Source organism: Narcine bancroftii, chromosome 6, assembly GCF_036971445.1.
Source record: "Narcine bancroftii isolate sNarBan1 chromosome 6, sNarBan1.hap1, whole genome shotgun sequence".
Lineage (NCBI taxonomy): Eukaryota > Metazoa > Chordata > Chondrichthyes > Torpediniformes > Narcinidae > Narcine > Narcine bancroftii.
The window spans coordinates 9,128,172-9,144,882 of NC_091474.1; the positions used below are offsets into that span (position 1 = coordinate 9,128,172).

Below are 16,711 nucleotides of genomic sequence, written 5' to 3' on the forward strand. Positions count from 1 at the left end.
GTCTGCTTGAAGCATGTTGTCAATCAGCTGGATGTACTTTGGTGCTCCGTAGTTGCCAGGAAAATTCTCAACAACATCACTAAGTGCCTTGCAAGCATGCCCAGGCCTAAGACATTCGCATAGCACCTGCACGAAGTGCTTGCCCAGGCCTGCTTGGACTGACCAAACAGTTTGCTTTCTGGGTAATATTCTAGCAGACTTAAAATATGACAGGAAATCACAAAAATAGGTTAGGTCAAAAAAAAAATATGCGAGAGGAAATTTTTAAGGTGATTTTTGTGATCAGCAAACTAAAATCCATAAAATACACCCAAAAATGTTCAGGAAGCAAAATCTTTGTTGTCCAATGTTATTTGTAATTCTTCTTTTTCTTTGGCTTGGCTTCGCGGACGAAGATTTATGGAGGGGGTAAATGTCCACGTCAGCTGCAGGCTCGTTTGTGGCTGACAAGTCCGATGTGGGACAGGCAGACACGGTTGCAGCGGTTGCAGGGGAAAATTGGTGGGTTGGGGTTGGGTGTTGGGTTTTTCCTCCTTTGCCTTTTGTCAGTGAGGTGGGCTCTGCGGTCTTCTTCAAAGGAGGTTGCTGCCCGCCGAACTGTGAGGCGCCAAGATGCACGGTTTGAGGCGTTATCAGCCCACTGGCGGTGGTCAATGGGGCAGGAACCAAGAGATTTCTTTAGGCAGTCCTTGTACCTTTTCTTTGGTGCACCTCTGTCACGGTGGCCAGTGGAGAGCTCGCCATATAACACGATCTTGGGAAGGCGATGGTCCTCCATTCTGGAGACGTGACCCACCCAGCGCAGCTGGATCTTCAGCAGCGTTGACTCGAATTAGAACTTACTAAAAATATAAATATGTACTCTCCATTTTTTGGACTGAGTTTAATATCCATTTATGCAACCACTAAAGGAGCTTCACTACATGGAATCAATTCAATGCAATGTTATTTTGCGGACTTAACGGGGAGACTATTTGCCTTCTGGATATATATAGCTAACTATGAATGCAGCTTTATGGTAGCTTAGAACATAGAACCTTACAGCAAAGTACAGGCGTTCAACCCTCAATGTTGTGCCGACCTATATATTCCTTACAAAAAATACTAAACCCTTCCTCCCTCCAGGTGGAGAGGGAGAGCAAATTTAAGTACTTGGGAGTCACTATCTTGGAGGATATTTCCTGGACCCAACACACTAATGGCATCGTCAAGAAAACACGTCAACACCTCAACCTCCTCAGGAGTTTGCGGAGGTTTGGTATGACATGGGAAACCCTAGCAAATTTCAACAGACATGCGGTGGAAAGTGTGCTGACCAGCTGGATGGGGTCACCAATACCCCCATCTTATTTTTAGACATTGTGCATAACTCTTAGTATACTCCTAGCCTCAATACTGGTCTAGATGTAAAATAATTAAATTACCCATAAACATCAACTTAGATCCCAAATTTTCATCAGAAATATTTCATTAATTTTTATATCAATCTGTTTTCAAAATATCTGTGCTAATGCATACAACGTTAAGAGAGTCACACTTTTTAGTAACAGTAAATTCTGTCCACCACTGAAGTGTAATGACAAGTGTTAATTATGTTGCTTCTGGAAACAAGCTATCTGAATGACAGTTAAGTGTCAACACAGGACCCCTCAAATGTCAAATGCGTTAATTCACCACATCTAAACTCTGACAATTGAATAGATGGAGATTCTGTGTCATTTGAGTTTGGGCAGGATGGTGGTGGAGAAAAATAGAACACTATTTTCTGCCAACAGACGATGCCAGAAGGTCATAGTGTACGTGCAGGCAGCAAAATAGTTAACTGTTTCATTGAATATTTAACATGAACAGGAGTGTTTTGTTCATGAAGAATAAGGGTGCTGTGTCCTTTAATTCTGTCTATCTTTAACAGATTTCACTGAATGAATACAAATGGAACCATCAGTGATGTTACTGCAGTTAATAGACAAAGTTGACTCAAGGCCTTTTTGCTTGATTTCTTTTGAATTGATTGATGAAAACTACAGCCTCTCCTGACGAAAAGGAACATTGTTGCATTGTGTTGTATTTTGACTGAGAAATGCATTATGGTTTTAAAAACACCAACTCATGCCTGAGCCCTTCAAGATACCTTGAAGAACGTCTCAGGCCAAAGTGTCGCTTTTATATCTTTACCTCCTATGGATGCTGCGAGACCTGCTGAATTCCTCCAGCATAAGGTCATATTAGTCATATTAAGTCATATTAGGAGGGTGAAAACAGAAATGTATTGGAAGGAAAGCTAAGATTTGTGCGAATTTCTGGTTTCCTGATGTGTAGGCATGGTATTACCCCCAAGAGTTAATGGCCATGACAAATGTCCATGATTTGCATTTATGACTGTGAAATGCAAGTATCTCAGAAGTGCACAAGCAGAACATTGCATTTCTTCAAATAAAGTGCACCTTATCTCGAAAGAGAAAGGTATTCATGCCTTTATTTATTCTAGATTTGATTTTTGCAACACAGTCCTGATTGGCGTCTCATCTTCACCTCCATGAACATAAATAAGATGATCTAAATATCTGAAAATAAGGAAAACATTAAAATAAATAAGATTAAGTTTACAATTTTAATTGTTCTCTGAAGAGACACATAAACCTTTGGTGAAGATGGAAGCAAATATTCAGCCAGCGGATGGAGGGCCTTGGTCATGCTTTGCTTGTAGCAGCTGTTTGAATAAAGTTGTGAAACTGCAATGGTGTCGCCCAGGATGAAGAGCTGATTGATTCTGTTCGCTGTTGGGATAACTCTCTTAAAGTGTCTCCTTATCCCTGCTTAGTAAGAGTTGTCCAGGTCAGAGGCTTTATCTGTAAACTTGTGGGAGTGGGGGGGTTAATTATCTATAATGTTATTGTTTGTCATTCGGGCAGCTCCATGGAGGGGGAGGAACTTGCAGATGCAGCAATGGTTAAATGTTTTCAAAGAATGTGACTGAGAATTAAAATGTTTTAAGATTTATATATTCATGTAAGTGAAGATTGTTCAGTGTAAGGACAGTATAGTAACTTTGACTATTATCTTTTAAACTTTTTATTCTCAATGCACTTGTATTAGTTTAATATTGCAAGAGTAAATCTCAAGCAACCGGAAAATACATTTATCTGGCATCTATCAATTCCCATAGGTGCCGTATACCAGAGGTTTCACTGTAAATGTAGATGACAGGAGACAGCATTCCTGATGCTTGACTTCAGCCTATGTTTCTCTTCTCTCACCTTTATTTTACTCTGGAGCCTTGATTACCTCGTTAAAGAGACAACACTTAAAATATCATGGTCTGTTTTGGCTCTGTATTTGCTGTCAGGCGTGTGCATTTAAAGTATTTGTTCTCTGTAATGTTCTTGTTAGCTTTGAATTGATGAATGATTTATTTTTGTGAATTATTGTTGCCTTAATTTTGTTACAAATTTAAATAGTTTTGAAGTACAGTCATTAATATATGTAAACTGATTAAGACATCCAGAAGCCACAAAATAGTATAAATATATATTATTAACTTTTTATAAAATGGTTATTACAAGTGGTGTACTTCATATTGGGAAAATACTGAGCAGCTAATGGATACCTTCACTGGGAGTTGGTGTTTTTAAAACCATAATGCATTTCTCAGTCAAAATACAACACAATGCAACAATGTTCCTTTTCGTCAGGAGAGGCTGTAGTTTTCATCAATCAATTCAAAAGAAATCAAGCAAAAAGGCCTTGAGTCAACCTTGTCTATTAACTGCAGTAACATCACTGATGGTTCCATTTGTATTCATTCAGTGAAATCTGATAAAGATAGACAGAATTAAAGGACACAGCACCCTTATTCTTCATGAACAAAACACTCCTGTTCATGTTAAATATTCAATTAAACAGTAATACAAGATGATACAGTAATACCAGATGAAATAAGACATAAAATGTCTTTACCTCCTATGGACACTGCAAGACCTGCTGAGTTCCTCTCGAATTTCTGTATTTTTACTACGTCTGCAGACTTTCAGGTTTCACCCCTTAAAATACATTATCTTTTTCATTGGTTCTTAAATTGCTAAGGCATTGCACATCAATCATTGGAAATCTAAACGCTAGTGGAGAGAGAAATTAAACAATTTGGATAAAGGTCATTCTTCAGTTAATTGCTGGACTTGCCACATGAGCACCAACCAACTCTTAATGTTCACAGCATAATTTAGACTTGCTTCAGAATAAAAATGGCATTTCCTTCTTCTTGTGAGAGATGAGTAACACTGATCTAAAAGAAAAGTGAGGATTGTGAGAGATGAGTAAAACTGATATAAAAAAATGAAGCTGAGGAAACTAATATGTGTAATGAATAAAGTCAGTATGAATAGGATAAGAATAGATATTAGAATGTAGGAAGTAAAGTTAGCCTGCCTGAATAAGATAAGGGTCTTCTAGAGTTCACCAGCATGAGTAAGATAAGGATAGATAATAGATAATAGAATGTAGGAAGTAAATATAGTCTGAATAAGATAAGGGTCTTCTAGCCTAGAATTAGCCAGTTCTGCACATACATAGTTAGACAGTTCTGCATATGAAGAGGTTGTAGCCCTGAGGGACGGGAAGGTGTGAATTAGAACAAAGACAGGGTTGTGAATAAGGACAATGACATGATGGGACACAGACAGGATACCCCCTGGTCCTCCAAGTTCACAGAAACAGCACGTAGGCAGACAGAATTGCCTAATGCCAAACCCATCCAGGAGGCAGAAGAATGTAAGGGGGAGGGTATTCCTATACTGAAATCAACTGTATAAAAGTTGGGGGAGCCCCAGTGTGTGTGTGTGTTCCCAGGGTAAGGGGAAGCACCCAGCTTTGCATTGTTGTATAATAAATGTTCTTTGTTCTCAATTTTTGTCTCGAGCAATTTCTGTGAAGGTACTTCTGCTTCTCACATTCTCATACACTGAACTTGGCACAAGTTCTCAGAGACAAAAATATAACCATTCATCTTTCATCAGGATTCTATTTTTATGAAAATTATATTCATATTTACCAATCAAGCATCAAACGTTTAACACTCTCAGTCTTACATAGAGATATTTTACATCCCTCTGTGAGAGATGGGAAAATTGATCTAAAATTATGAACATGGAAGAAACTAAAATTCATCAGTTAATGGCTGTAACCAGTACAAACAGGATGAGCTTGTGGATTAGGATGCAGGAAAGCAGAGTCAGCACGATTAACATAAGAATCTTCTTTGTGACAAGAGCCACCATAAGACTAAGAAAAGGAATGGTAAAGTACAATAGAATGTAGGAAGTTGAGGTAGTCTGGATCAGATAAAGGTCTCCTAGCCCTAGATAGAAGTACCAAGTCCTACATATCTAATTAGCTAACCTTACACAGATTTATACATATTAAATTAGCCAACCCTAGATAGGATGAGTCAACTCTGCATACCAAGAGACTGTAGCCCCGAGAATCAGGAAGGTGTGAATAAGGACAATGACATGATGGGACACCCACAGGATACCCCCTGGTCCTCCAAGTGTACTGAAACTGCACGTAGGCAGGAAGGATTGCCTATGCCAAACCCATTCAGGGGGCAGAAGAATGTAAGGGGGAGGGCACTTTGATACTGAAATTGACTGTATAAAAGTTGGGTGAGCTCCATTATGTGTGTGTATTCCCAGGGTAAGGGGAAGCACCCAACTTTGCATTGTTGTAAAATAAATGTTCTTTGTTCTCAATTTTTGTCTCGAGCAATTTCTTTAAAGGTACTTCAATTTCTAACACCTCCATCCTGCGTCCCCCTCCAGTGTGACACTACCTTCTATTTTGAAATCTATGTCCAGGTTAATTATTCCCATGCTTTTCTAAACAACCTGTTTTCAACAGTCCCCGTGGTTCTCAACCTTTTTCTTCCCCCCACTCACATAGCACCTTAAGTAATCCCTCACTAACCATCCAACGATATAGGTGCTCTGTGGTTAGTAAGGGATTACTTAGGGTGGTATGTGAGTGGCATGAAAAAGTTAAAAATCACTGCTCTATCCTCTCAGCCAAAATGCTGCAAACAGTATCCAAATTCTCCTCTGTAAATACTCACTATTTTAGCTCATCATCTTCATTTCTTTAATGTATTTGTGTTGTAATTCCAATATTTATTTCGATATCAATTCAGGTTCATCACCAAATATTTTCGATAGTATTTTAATCACATTATTATTTAGAATCAATTACTGACAAAAAGCCCATTTTTATAGTTGGTTTCCATATTGGTTCACATTATTGGTCATTGATCCCCGAACAACAATTTTCAAACTTACTGTTGTGTCTTCTTTGGCTTGGCTTCGCGGACGAAGATTTATGGAGGGGGTAAAAAGTCCACGTCAGCTGCAGGCTCGTTTGTGGCTGACCAGTCCGATGCGGGACAGGCAGACACGATTGCAGCGGTTGCAAGGAAAAATTGGTTGGTTGGGGTTGGGTGTTGGGTTTTTCCTCCTTTGCCTTTTGTCAGTGAGGTGGGCTCTGCGGTCTTCTTCAAAGGAGGCTGCTGCCCGCCAAACTGTGAGGCGCCAAGATGCACGGTTTGAGGCGTTATCAGCCCACTGGCGGTGGTCAATGTGGCAGGCACCAAGAGATTTCTTTAGGCAGTCCTTGTACCTTTTCTTTGGTGCACCTCTGTCACGGTGGCCAGTGGAGAGCTCGCCATATAATACGATCTTGGGAAGGCGATGGTCCTCCATTCTGGAGACGTGACCCATCCAGCGCAGCTGGATCTTCAGCAGCGTGGACTCGATGCTGTCGACCTCTGCCATCTCGAGTACCTCGACGTTAGGGGTGTGAGCGCTCCAATGGATGTTGAGGATGGAGCGGAGACAACGCTGGTGGAAGCGTTCTAGGAGCTGTAGGTGGTGCCGGTAGAGGACCGATGATTCGGAGCCGAACAGGAGTGTGGGTATGACAACGGCTCTGTATACGCTTATCTTTGTGAGGTTTTTCAGTTGGTTGTTTTTCCAGACTCTTTTGTGTAGTCTTCCAAAGGCGCTATTTGCCTTGGCGAGTCTGTTGTCTATCTCATTGTCGATCCTTGCATCTGATGAAATGGTGCAGCCGAGATAGGTAAACTGGTTGACCGTTTTGAGTTTTGTGTGCCCGATGGAGATGTGGGGGGGCTGGTAGTCATGGTGGGGAGCTGGCTGATGGAGGACCTCAGTTTTCTTCAGGCTGACTTCCAGGCCAAACATTTTGGCAGTTTCCGCAAAGCAGGACGTCAAGCGCTGAAGAGCTGGCTCTGAATGGGCAACTAAAGCGGCATCATCTGCAAAGAGTAGTTCACGGACAAGTTTCTCTTGTGTCTTGGTGTGAGCTTGCAGGCGCCTCAGATTGAAGAGACTGCCATCCGTGCGGTACCGGATGTAAACAGCGTCTTCATTGTTGGGGTCTTTCATGGCTTGGTTCAGCATCATGCTGAAGAAGATTGAAAAGAGGGTTGGTGCGAGAACACAGCCTTGCTTCACGCCATTGTTAATGGAGAAGGGTTCAGAGAGCTCATTGCTGTATCTGACCCGACCTTGTTGGTTTTCGTGCAGTTGGATAATCATGTTGAGGAACTTTGGGGGACATCCGATGCGCTCTAGTATTTGCCAAAGCCCTTTCCTGCTCACGGTGTCGAAGGCTTTGGTGAGGTCAACAAAGGTGATGTAGAGTCCTTTGTTTTGTTCTCTACACTTTTCTTGGAGCTGTCTGAGGGCAAAGACCATGTCAATGGTTCCTCTGTTAGCGCGAAAGCCGCACTGTGATTCTGGGAGAATATTCCTAGCGACACTAGGTATTATTCTATTTAGTAGAATCCTAGCGAAGATTTTGCCTGCAATGGAGAGCAACGTGATTCCCCTGTAGTTTGAGCAGTCTGATTTCTCGCCTTTGTTTTGTGTAATTCCTCTGATAATAACCTGATGATTTTAACCAGCAGGTATATAGATATAGGTATATATATCCACGTCCTCCCCCTCCACGTCCTCCCCCTCCACGTCCACCCCCTCAAATGATGCTCACAAACTCAAGCTAGCATGCTGGAACATCAGAACCATGCTAGACAAGGCTGACAGCCACCGACCTGAACGTCGGTCTGCCCTCATTGCACATGAACTCCTCAGACTTGACATCGACATAGCCGCTCTCAGTGAAGTCCGCCTGGCAGATGTAGGCAGCCTCCAAGAACGCGGCGCGGGCTACACACTCTACTGGTCTGGCAAGCCTTTGGATGAACGACGCCTATCTGGTGTAGGCTTCATGGTCAAGAACTCCATTGCCTCCAAACTCGAAAACCTCCCGACATGCCACTCGTACTGGATCATGTCCATGCGACTTCCCCTTCAAAACAAGCGTCGCATCACCCTCATCAGTGTCTATGCTCCAACCCTCCAGGCGGAACCAGCAGAAAAGGACAAGTTCTACACTGACCTGCGCAACCTCATTCAACACACCCCTACAGCCGACAAGGTTGTCATCCTGGGCGACTTCAACGCTCGCGTCGGCAAAGACTCAGAAACCTGGCCATGAATCCTGGGCAAGCATGGTGTCGGCAAGTGCAACGACAATGGGCGCCTCCTGTTGGAGCTCTGCGCAGAACAGCGGCTTGTCATTACAAACACCCTTTTTCAACAGAGGGACAGCCTTAAGACCACCTGGATGCATCCCCGATCCAAACACTGGTTGTCAGATGGGGTGTGTTGACTGTTGGAATCTAGGGGCTAAAATATCACGGAATATATGACTATGTAACAATTTTATATTTACTTCATGGCTAAGGGAAAAGAGTAAGGTAATTAAGTGGCAATCACAGCATGGAGCAAAGTTGGCTGAGTCCAGGAGGGGTAGAATTGTCTGCTCCCAATAAACAAGGGAGAGGAAATGGATAAAACGATTTAGGAGGAATGCTCAAACTGAAGGAGGTGTTCAGTAGCACAGGAGACACAGGCCAGACCAGAACAAAGAGTATCCTATAAGAAACAAAGGGAATGGAAAGCCAGTCTAGGAAGAAGATTAAGGCATGAGGAGGTGTTAAGGAGAACAGAAGAAATTGGCCAGACAGGATCAGAACGATGATTGGAAATATCTGGGGTAGGAATTGATTTCTATTCAAAACAATAGAATGGTCTGATCTTGAGGATTTAAGATAAGAGATCTACACCCGAGATAAACTGTAGAATAGGAAATTGCTGGTGATATACTTTATGTAAAAAATCTAGCAAAGGAAGCCAACTTTTGTTCTGTATGGTAATTTGGATCTATATAAACTGTAGAGACTGGACAGTAGAGGTCAGTCTTGGGGAATAGCTCAGTGCAGGTGACCTATGAACTAATGACTGACCCAGAGCTCTGTTAAATTTTATTCTTGTGCTGTGTAATAAACTGATTGTTGAACCGAATACCTTCTCCTATCACTTCATTCAACGAGCACGCTGGACTCAGACGACACATAAACTAAATTGAGGGTAGGGTAAAGCCAGAGTCCGACATGACATATGTACATTTGAACATTTAATGTGTGGCAACTAAGTGTGAATTGTCTATCACCGTTCACCACTATGCCTTGCTGTGGCCCTCAATAGTTGAGCACAATAAAGTTGAGAAGAACCTAAATTTCAAACAAACTTTGCAATTCACATCGTAAACTCTTAATTCCCATTAATCTTATATACATTAAACTGGACAGTGCATACACTGTGGTCAATAAATGGCCATTTCACCAGTATCTGCTCCCAGCCTGGAGCATCAGCCACTGTGAGTGGAAACCACAGCCTGTCCCCTCACCTGTCCCTGACCATCCACAATGCACACTCATCACCTCCAACCTCTCTCATGATTTTCCTTTCTATTAGGCAGAAAACTGTGTGAGTTATTCTGAATTTTCTACTGTGAATATAGTCGTGTGCTACAAACACCACTTCATAATGTTGCAATTTAATTAACACCCATAAGGTTGGGTTTAAGCTCTCGATGACTATCTATGGCTCCAGTGCAATATAACATTGACAACAAATTACCCAGACAACAATAAATATCGTACCTTAGTTATGCTGGAAATGGCAGAAAAACATGGCTATCTGTTGGCAGACTACATGAATGGAAGAGTGCACCAGTGAAAGTTGTATATTACAGTTTCCCTATGGGAACAAAGTGGCATTTGCCTGAGGTCAAATTCATTTTGAAGAATATGAATATAGAACACGGGTAGGGGTGGAGATTGCCAATCCTCTTCTGTCACCTTTTGACTGCTCTGTCAATGTGGAGCTATGGTTAAGACAACTTGCAGACATGTTCAAATGTCATACAAGTGATATTCAATTCTTTCTTTCTGACAAACAACAGTGAAGTACGTACAATGTAAGTGGAAGAGTAAGTATTATTTTCAAATGGTACTGTGATAGTGCAGACCTATCACCAATGGATATAGTTACAGTATCTAGACTGTGCTTACAGCGATTGGCTGAGAGCTTAGCCACGCCTACTGTCTGGGCCTTAAAGGGTTGTGTCCCTAGCCAGGTCGGATCATTCCGAACTGGTCGGCCACCTGTGAAGAGCTCCTGTCTTTTGCTAATAAAAGCCTTGGTTTGGATCAACAAGTCTTTGGTTCTTTCGACGAGCTCTACAGGTACAAAATTTCTTTCATTATAATTTGTAACTGAGAAACTGAACATCAATTACTTTCAGGTGAAATCTGTGCCAATAATGTAGCTCTGGCCCAACACAGAACTGCCCTACAGCCACATTTATTGCATATCTCTGACTGTGTGAAATTTCAATCATTATCAATGGAGGGCCCCCATGACCAATCTCATTTTGTATTTTAGGACCTTAGCATCAGAATTGTCAGCTGATAGAAACAGTCATCACTTGTTTCTGAATTAGATTTGAAATTACGTTTCAGGACCAAAGGAACACACCAATACTTTCACCTACAGGTACAACCTGAATGTCACTCCCCACCTTCAACCACTCCCTGACCAACAATTTACATCAAATTTCTAAGGGTGCCAATCACACTTTGTGTCAGCTTATTAAAACAAAGATGACAGTCATAAACCCATGAGGGATGTTCTGCAGGCAGTTAAACCCAACACCAATTAAAGCACAAAGCTCAGCCCTTTAATGAATGGTTCTTCATTAGAACATTGTAACAATATTGTCAGAAGTACAAATTCTCACACATGAGTCTCTTTAAAGTCGGTGACACGACAAGCTTTATTTACAAGTCTGCAGAGTTGGACTCAACTGGCTTCTCGCCAAGTCAAGCCCCGATACATACAGTGCATTGATTTTTATACCTTTTTTGCTTGTCCTTCCCCTCCTCTTTAACACTGTTTTAATTGGTTAGTTTGTGCAAAATCATTCTAAGTCCACTTGCATTTGTAATGATCATGTTAGTCACGTACACTACGAACTCTGCACACACTAAATTCTGTTTTTCACTCTTTTATCAATCTTTGGCTCCTACATGTCTCTTTGTGACCATGAAAGATCTCTGTTTGTTATAACATTGTCCAGCTGAACTTTTATGGTAAGCTCCCTGTCTATTCTGGCTTTCCCTTTTATGATTAATCATCACATTTTAACTTAAGCCTTTTTAACCTAAATTCTCTATCTATAACAAATATCATTTTAATACAAATATAATTAGTTTTTAAATTGCTTTAAAATTATGGTCTTTTAATGTAAAAAGTAGATGTAAAATTCAAACATTATACACAAGAATCAATACCAAAAATCATTAGATCAGAGAGAGCAAACTGCCCTTTATTGTAATCCCATCATGGATTTTAAAAATACATTTACCAACCTTGTTTTAGGTCATTATAGAGTGAGGTCCATAATGACACCAACCTGCATCCTCCTCAAGCACAACACCCCCCATGGGATGCTGTGATCAGGGAATGTGCATTTTAATTCCAGCTCCGAGATCAACCTTCCTGCCCCCAATATGCCAGAACTACAATGGTGATTGATCTCCAAATCTTTGAAGTCGAAGCAGTGGTTCAAAATCTATTTTAAAAAGTGCCTGAAGTTATCCTAATCCTGTTGGATTCAAATCCAAATGCAAAGGTGCAAGAACGACATGGTAACCCAAACCTCTGCCTGCTATTAGCTCACATTCACCATGAACTAAATACAGTAAAATCCCCGGTATCCAGCACTTACGGGGATCGCGGTTGCTGGGAATGCAAATTTTCCAGTTGACCAAGGCACACTCTTATAATGCCTAACACCTGCATTAAAAATACACCATTTAAACGACAAAAGACCGTGCAAAATTCAAGTATTTTGGAAAAAAAAATCAGTATTGTAGTGTTTAATTTTGTAAAGTTCACTTTAATCAGATAATTCCTGTAATTTACAACATTTTAATTTAAATTTGAACCCAGTCATTGGCACTAACTGCTATGCTAAACATGTCACCATCATAATTAACCTACCCTTCCCCAAGTTTACTGTCTAATAAAGAAAAGGACTCTGACTGGACAGGGATAGGGAGACACTTTGGGAGAGTTACCCCAGCGGAGAGCAGCATCGGCCAGCTCTTCATCCTGGTCGCTGGCATTTTCTTCAAACACAACTTTATTCAAACTTAATTCAAACAGCTGCTGCAGGTGGGGCACGATCTTGGTGCTCTGCTGGCTGAATGCCTCCATCATCACCTAGGGGTTGTGTATTGCTTTGGAGAACATTAACAATTTTAAAATTTTATTTATCCTTATTTTTTTAATTTTTACTCTTTTATTTATTTCCTCGATTTTTTTGCTGGTTGGTAGGGTTGCTGGTTGCTTGAATTCTGGATACCGGGGATTTTACTGTAAATTGATTGATTTGTTTTATGACAGAAAGTGCAGAACAATGTTAAAGGATCAGTAGTAGAGTCAAGTAATATCTGCCTTGACATAGTAAAAAAAACCTACCTTTGATAGACCACCTACTTCCAAATAGAAACAGATGATGAATATATTCCATGTGACCCACAGAGCTGTCCAGACAGCGTACTAGAGAAATAGAAGCAAGACATTTAAGATTATGTTCACACATCCATATGAGAAAGATCAATAAACTGTGCAATCCCTGAAAAGGCTGAGGACTCTGTGATATCTGTCTCTGTCAGAACACCATTCAAGAGGGTGTCAGGCCCTGATGGCGTACCTGGCAGGGTACTGAAAATCTGCACCAACTAATTAACTTGAGGGTTCATGGACATTTTCAACCTCTCACTGCAGCAGTCAGAGGTTCCCACCTGCTTCAAAAGGGCATCAATCATCCTGGAGCCCAAGATGTGTAGTTTGAGCTACCTCAACGTTTAATGCCCAGTAGCACTAACTTCTACTGTGATTAAATGCTTTGAGAGGCTGGTCATGGCCAGAATTAACCCATACCTAAGTTCTGGACCCACTGCAATTCGTCTTTCATCACAATTGCTCCATAGCTGATGCATTATCACAGCTATCCACTCAGTTCTGGATCACCTCGAAAACAGCAATTCATAAATATGGCTGTTCTTCATCGACTAAAGCTCAGCCTTCAATGCCATGCCATTATTCCATCAGTGCTGGTCAAGAAGCTATAAACTTTAGGCCTTTGTACCCTTCCCCTTCCCTGCAACTGGATCCTTGACTTTCTCATCGGAAGACCACTGTCAGTACGAATTGGAAACAATATCTCCTCCTTACTGATTATCAACACAGGCACACTCCAAGGATGCATGCTTAGCCCACTGCTCTATTCATTATACATCCATGACTGTGTGGCCAGACACAATTCAAATGCCATCTACAAGTTTTCAGATGACACCACAGTTGTCGGCAGAATCACAATCGGCAACGAGGAAACGTACAGGAGGGAGATAGATCAGCTCATTGAATTGTGTAAAGAAAACAACCTTGCGCTCAACATCAAGAAATCCAAGGAGATGATTGTAGACATTAGGAGGAAGTCAGGGGAACATGACCCAGACCTCATCGAGGGCTCAGTAGAGGAGAGGGTCAAAAACTTCAAATTCCTGGGTGTCAACATCTCCGAGGATCTGTTCTGGATCCCCTGCACTGATACAATCACAAAGCAGGCTCACCAGCGACGATACTTTATGAGGAGATTCAATATATCACCAAAGACTCTCGTAAATTTCTACAGATGTAACATGGAGAGCGTTCTGGCTGGCTGCATCACTGCCTAGTATGAAGTTGCCAACTCTCAGGTAAAGAATAAACTCCAGAAGCTTGTTAACTCAGCCTGCGACATGACAGGCACCAGACCACTCCATCGAGAATATCTACATGAAGTGGTGTCTTAAAAAAGCAGCCTCTATATCTTCAAAGACCCCCACAACCCAGCCCATGCACTCTTCACTCTGCTACCATCAGGAAAAGGGTACAGGAGTCTAAAGACGAGCAGTCAGTGGCACAAAGACAGCTTTATCCCAACTGCCATCAGATTCCTGAATAATCAATAAACCAAGGACACTGTCTTAATTTTCGTGCAGTATTATTTAAATGTTTTTAATAATGTGGTAAGATGGTTATAATATGAATGTTTTCACGATGAAGCTGCTGCAAACAACGAATTTCACGACTTGTTCATGACAATAAATTCTGATTCTTTAATAGCAGCTGCGACTGTGGAATAATGTGATAATTTTTCAGTTACACTTAGACGCTCAACTTTTTCACACATGGTAATTGCAATGTTAATGCTGCAATATTAAATTGAATTAGGGTCAATAATGACATTGGGATGCTGGAACAATATTATTGAAAATTCAATTGAAAAAGAGTGTAAAAGTATTATGGAAAACATTACTTTCAATCATTATTAGATCATTATCTACATCTTTATACCTTCATCAATCAAAAATGATTGAGCCAGCCAGAAATAGATTTGAATGCAAAATATTCACATAATCATCCGATGATTTATACTGTGCTGCTAGTCTAGTTTCGAGATGACAGATATGTCACTGCTTACCATATAAATGTGATCATGTTCTCTTTCTGCCCCTTATGTTATGCACTTTGATCGGTTTGGATCATGGTATCAAAAAGCTGCATGAATTTTTTTTTCATGTTTTGAAACTAATTCCACCAGTTTTGCGCTAAATATCTTTTTTTCTAGATGACATGCTCATGTTTCAGGTAAGGGAGTTAAATCCTTAGCCTCCTATTTTAAAATGCACAAACTAGGATTATAAAAGTAAAACAATCCATTTTGAAGAAGTTAAGCTCCTTATCAATAAGAAAGTCATCATGTAAAATATGATAGTGTAATTGAATTAAGTTGTTTTGTGTGCCAAGATAGAGGGAAAGGTTTGCTATCAAGTCAACCCATACTTAAGTATAGCAAGTAGTGTATAATAAAATAAAGATGTGGGGAATAAAATTGCAATCTGTTAAAAATTGCAAGGTATAATGTTAAAAGGGCAAAGTGCAGGATATAGAGTAAAGTGCAGTTAAACAGTGCAGGAGAATCATATTTTACCATTGAGAGGTCCATTCAAGAGTCTGATAACAGCAGGAAAGAAACTGTCCTTTGTGTTTTCAAACTCATGTTTCTTCTTCCTGACAAAAGTGGGAGAAGAGTGTATAGTCAGGGTGGGACAAAGAGAGCTCTCCATGAAGAGAATCAGTGCTGTCATGTTCCAGACTTTTGATTCAGTCAACCATAATCAATCATCCCAATTCAGTCTTTAGTAAGGTTTCAGACTGGGGAACACAGTTAGCATTGAGGTTAGTGCAACACTCTTGCAGCAACAGTGACCCGGGTTTCAATCTGGAACTGCCTATCAGGAGTTTTTATGTTCTCCCCGTGTGAGTTTCCCTCTGGGTGCTCCAGATTCCTCATACCCTGCAAAAATATATGGGGTTCCTAACTATATTTAGACAGCATGGGGCCATGGTCCATACTATATCGCTAAATTTAAATCTTAAAATGTTTTAAATTTTTTTTTAACTAAATAGAACCATAATATTCTGAAAGAATTCAGAACAAACTCCCAATTTCTCATCATCTGCTTTCCCTATCATGAAGAGTTGGTTCTTGCTAGTACTAGAATATATTCATTTCATTTCGATTTCTCACTTGACTATCCATAGATAAGAGACTCTGGTTAGTAGTGTCAGGAAGTTACTTGACTTAACCATGGAGGTCATCTCAACGACTTCTGATGCTACAGCATGGTTCCAGCAAAGAGAAACAGAAACACTGCTGATGTTGGAATTTTGGGCAAGACATGCTGAAGGAACTCAACGGATCAGTAACAACCGTGTGTAGAAACGGTCAGAAAGGGCCTCAGCACACAATTCCAGCAAACCAATGAATGACAGAAACAAGTACTCTCTTCCACATCTGATCATATGACAAGAGTGCCAGAAGCATTGGATATTCTCTTCCAATTGTTTTCTTCACTATTCCAGAACAAAGTTCCAAATAAATCCCATGTAGGTGTACATTTCAGACTTCTGCCTCCCCCTCAGTTTTAAACAATCACAATTTTCATTTCTGCCTTTGAGATCCCTTGTTAATAATTCGTCCTTGTGGCACTGTGCCACCACAAAGATAATAGTACACAGCTTAACTCATATTTCAAGTTTTCAGACTTATTGTCAGAGAACATACATGACAGCTCATACAACCATGAGATTCCTTTTTTCCTGCAGATTTTCCACTAATT

At 40.7% G+C, this 16,711-nt stretch overlaps 1 protein-coding gene across 7 annotated transcripts in view; it reads right to left on the reverse strand.

Annotated features, from left to right (window-relative positions):
- The window catches only part of LOC138735679 (sodium/potassium-transporting ATPase subunit beta-1-interacting protein 3-like), a 178,980-nt gene that overhangs the window by 52,059 nt on the left and 110,210 nt on the right, over positions 1-16,711 (reverse strand). For 6 of the 7 annotated variants that reach the window (XM_069883873.1, XM_069883870.1, XM_069883871.1 and 3 more), the window contains one exon: positions 12,960-13,040. In XM_069883873.1, coding sequence (XP_069739974.1) covers positions 12,960-13,040 — 81 coding nt within the window. Of the gene's footprint in view, positions 1-12,959; positions 13,041-15,519; positions 15,600-16,711 lie in introns of all 7 variants that reach the window. The other variant, XM_069883869.1, reaches the window with a different exon arrangement.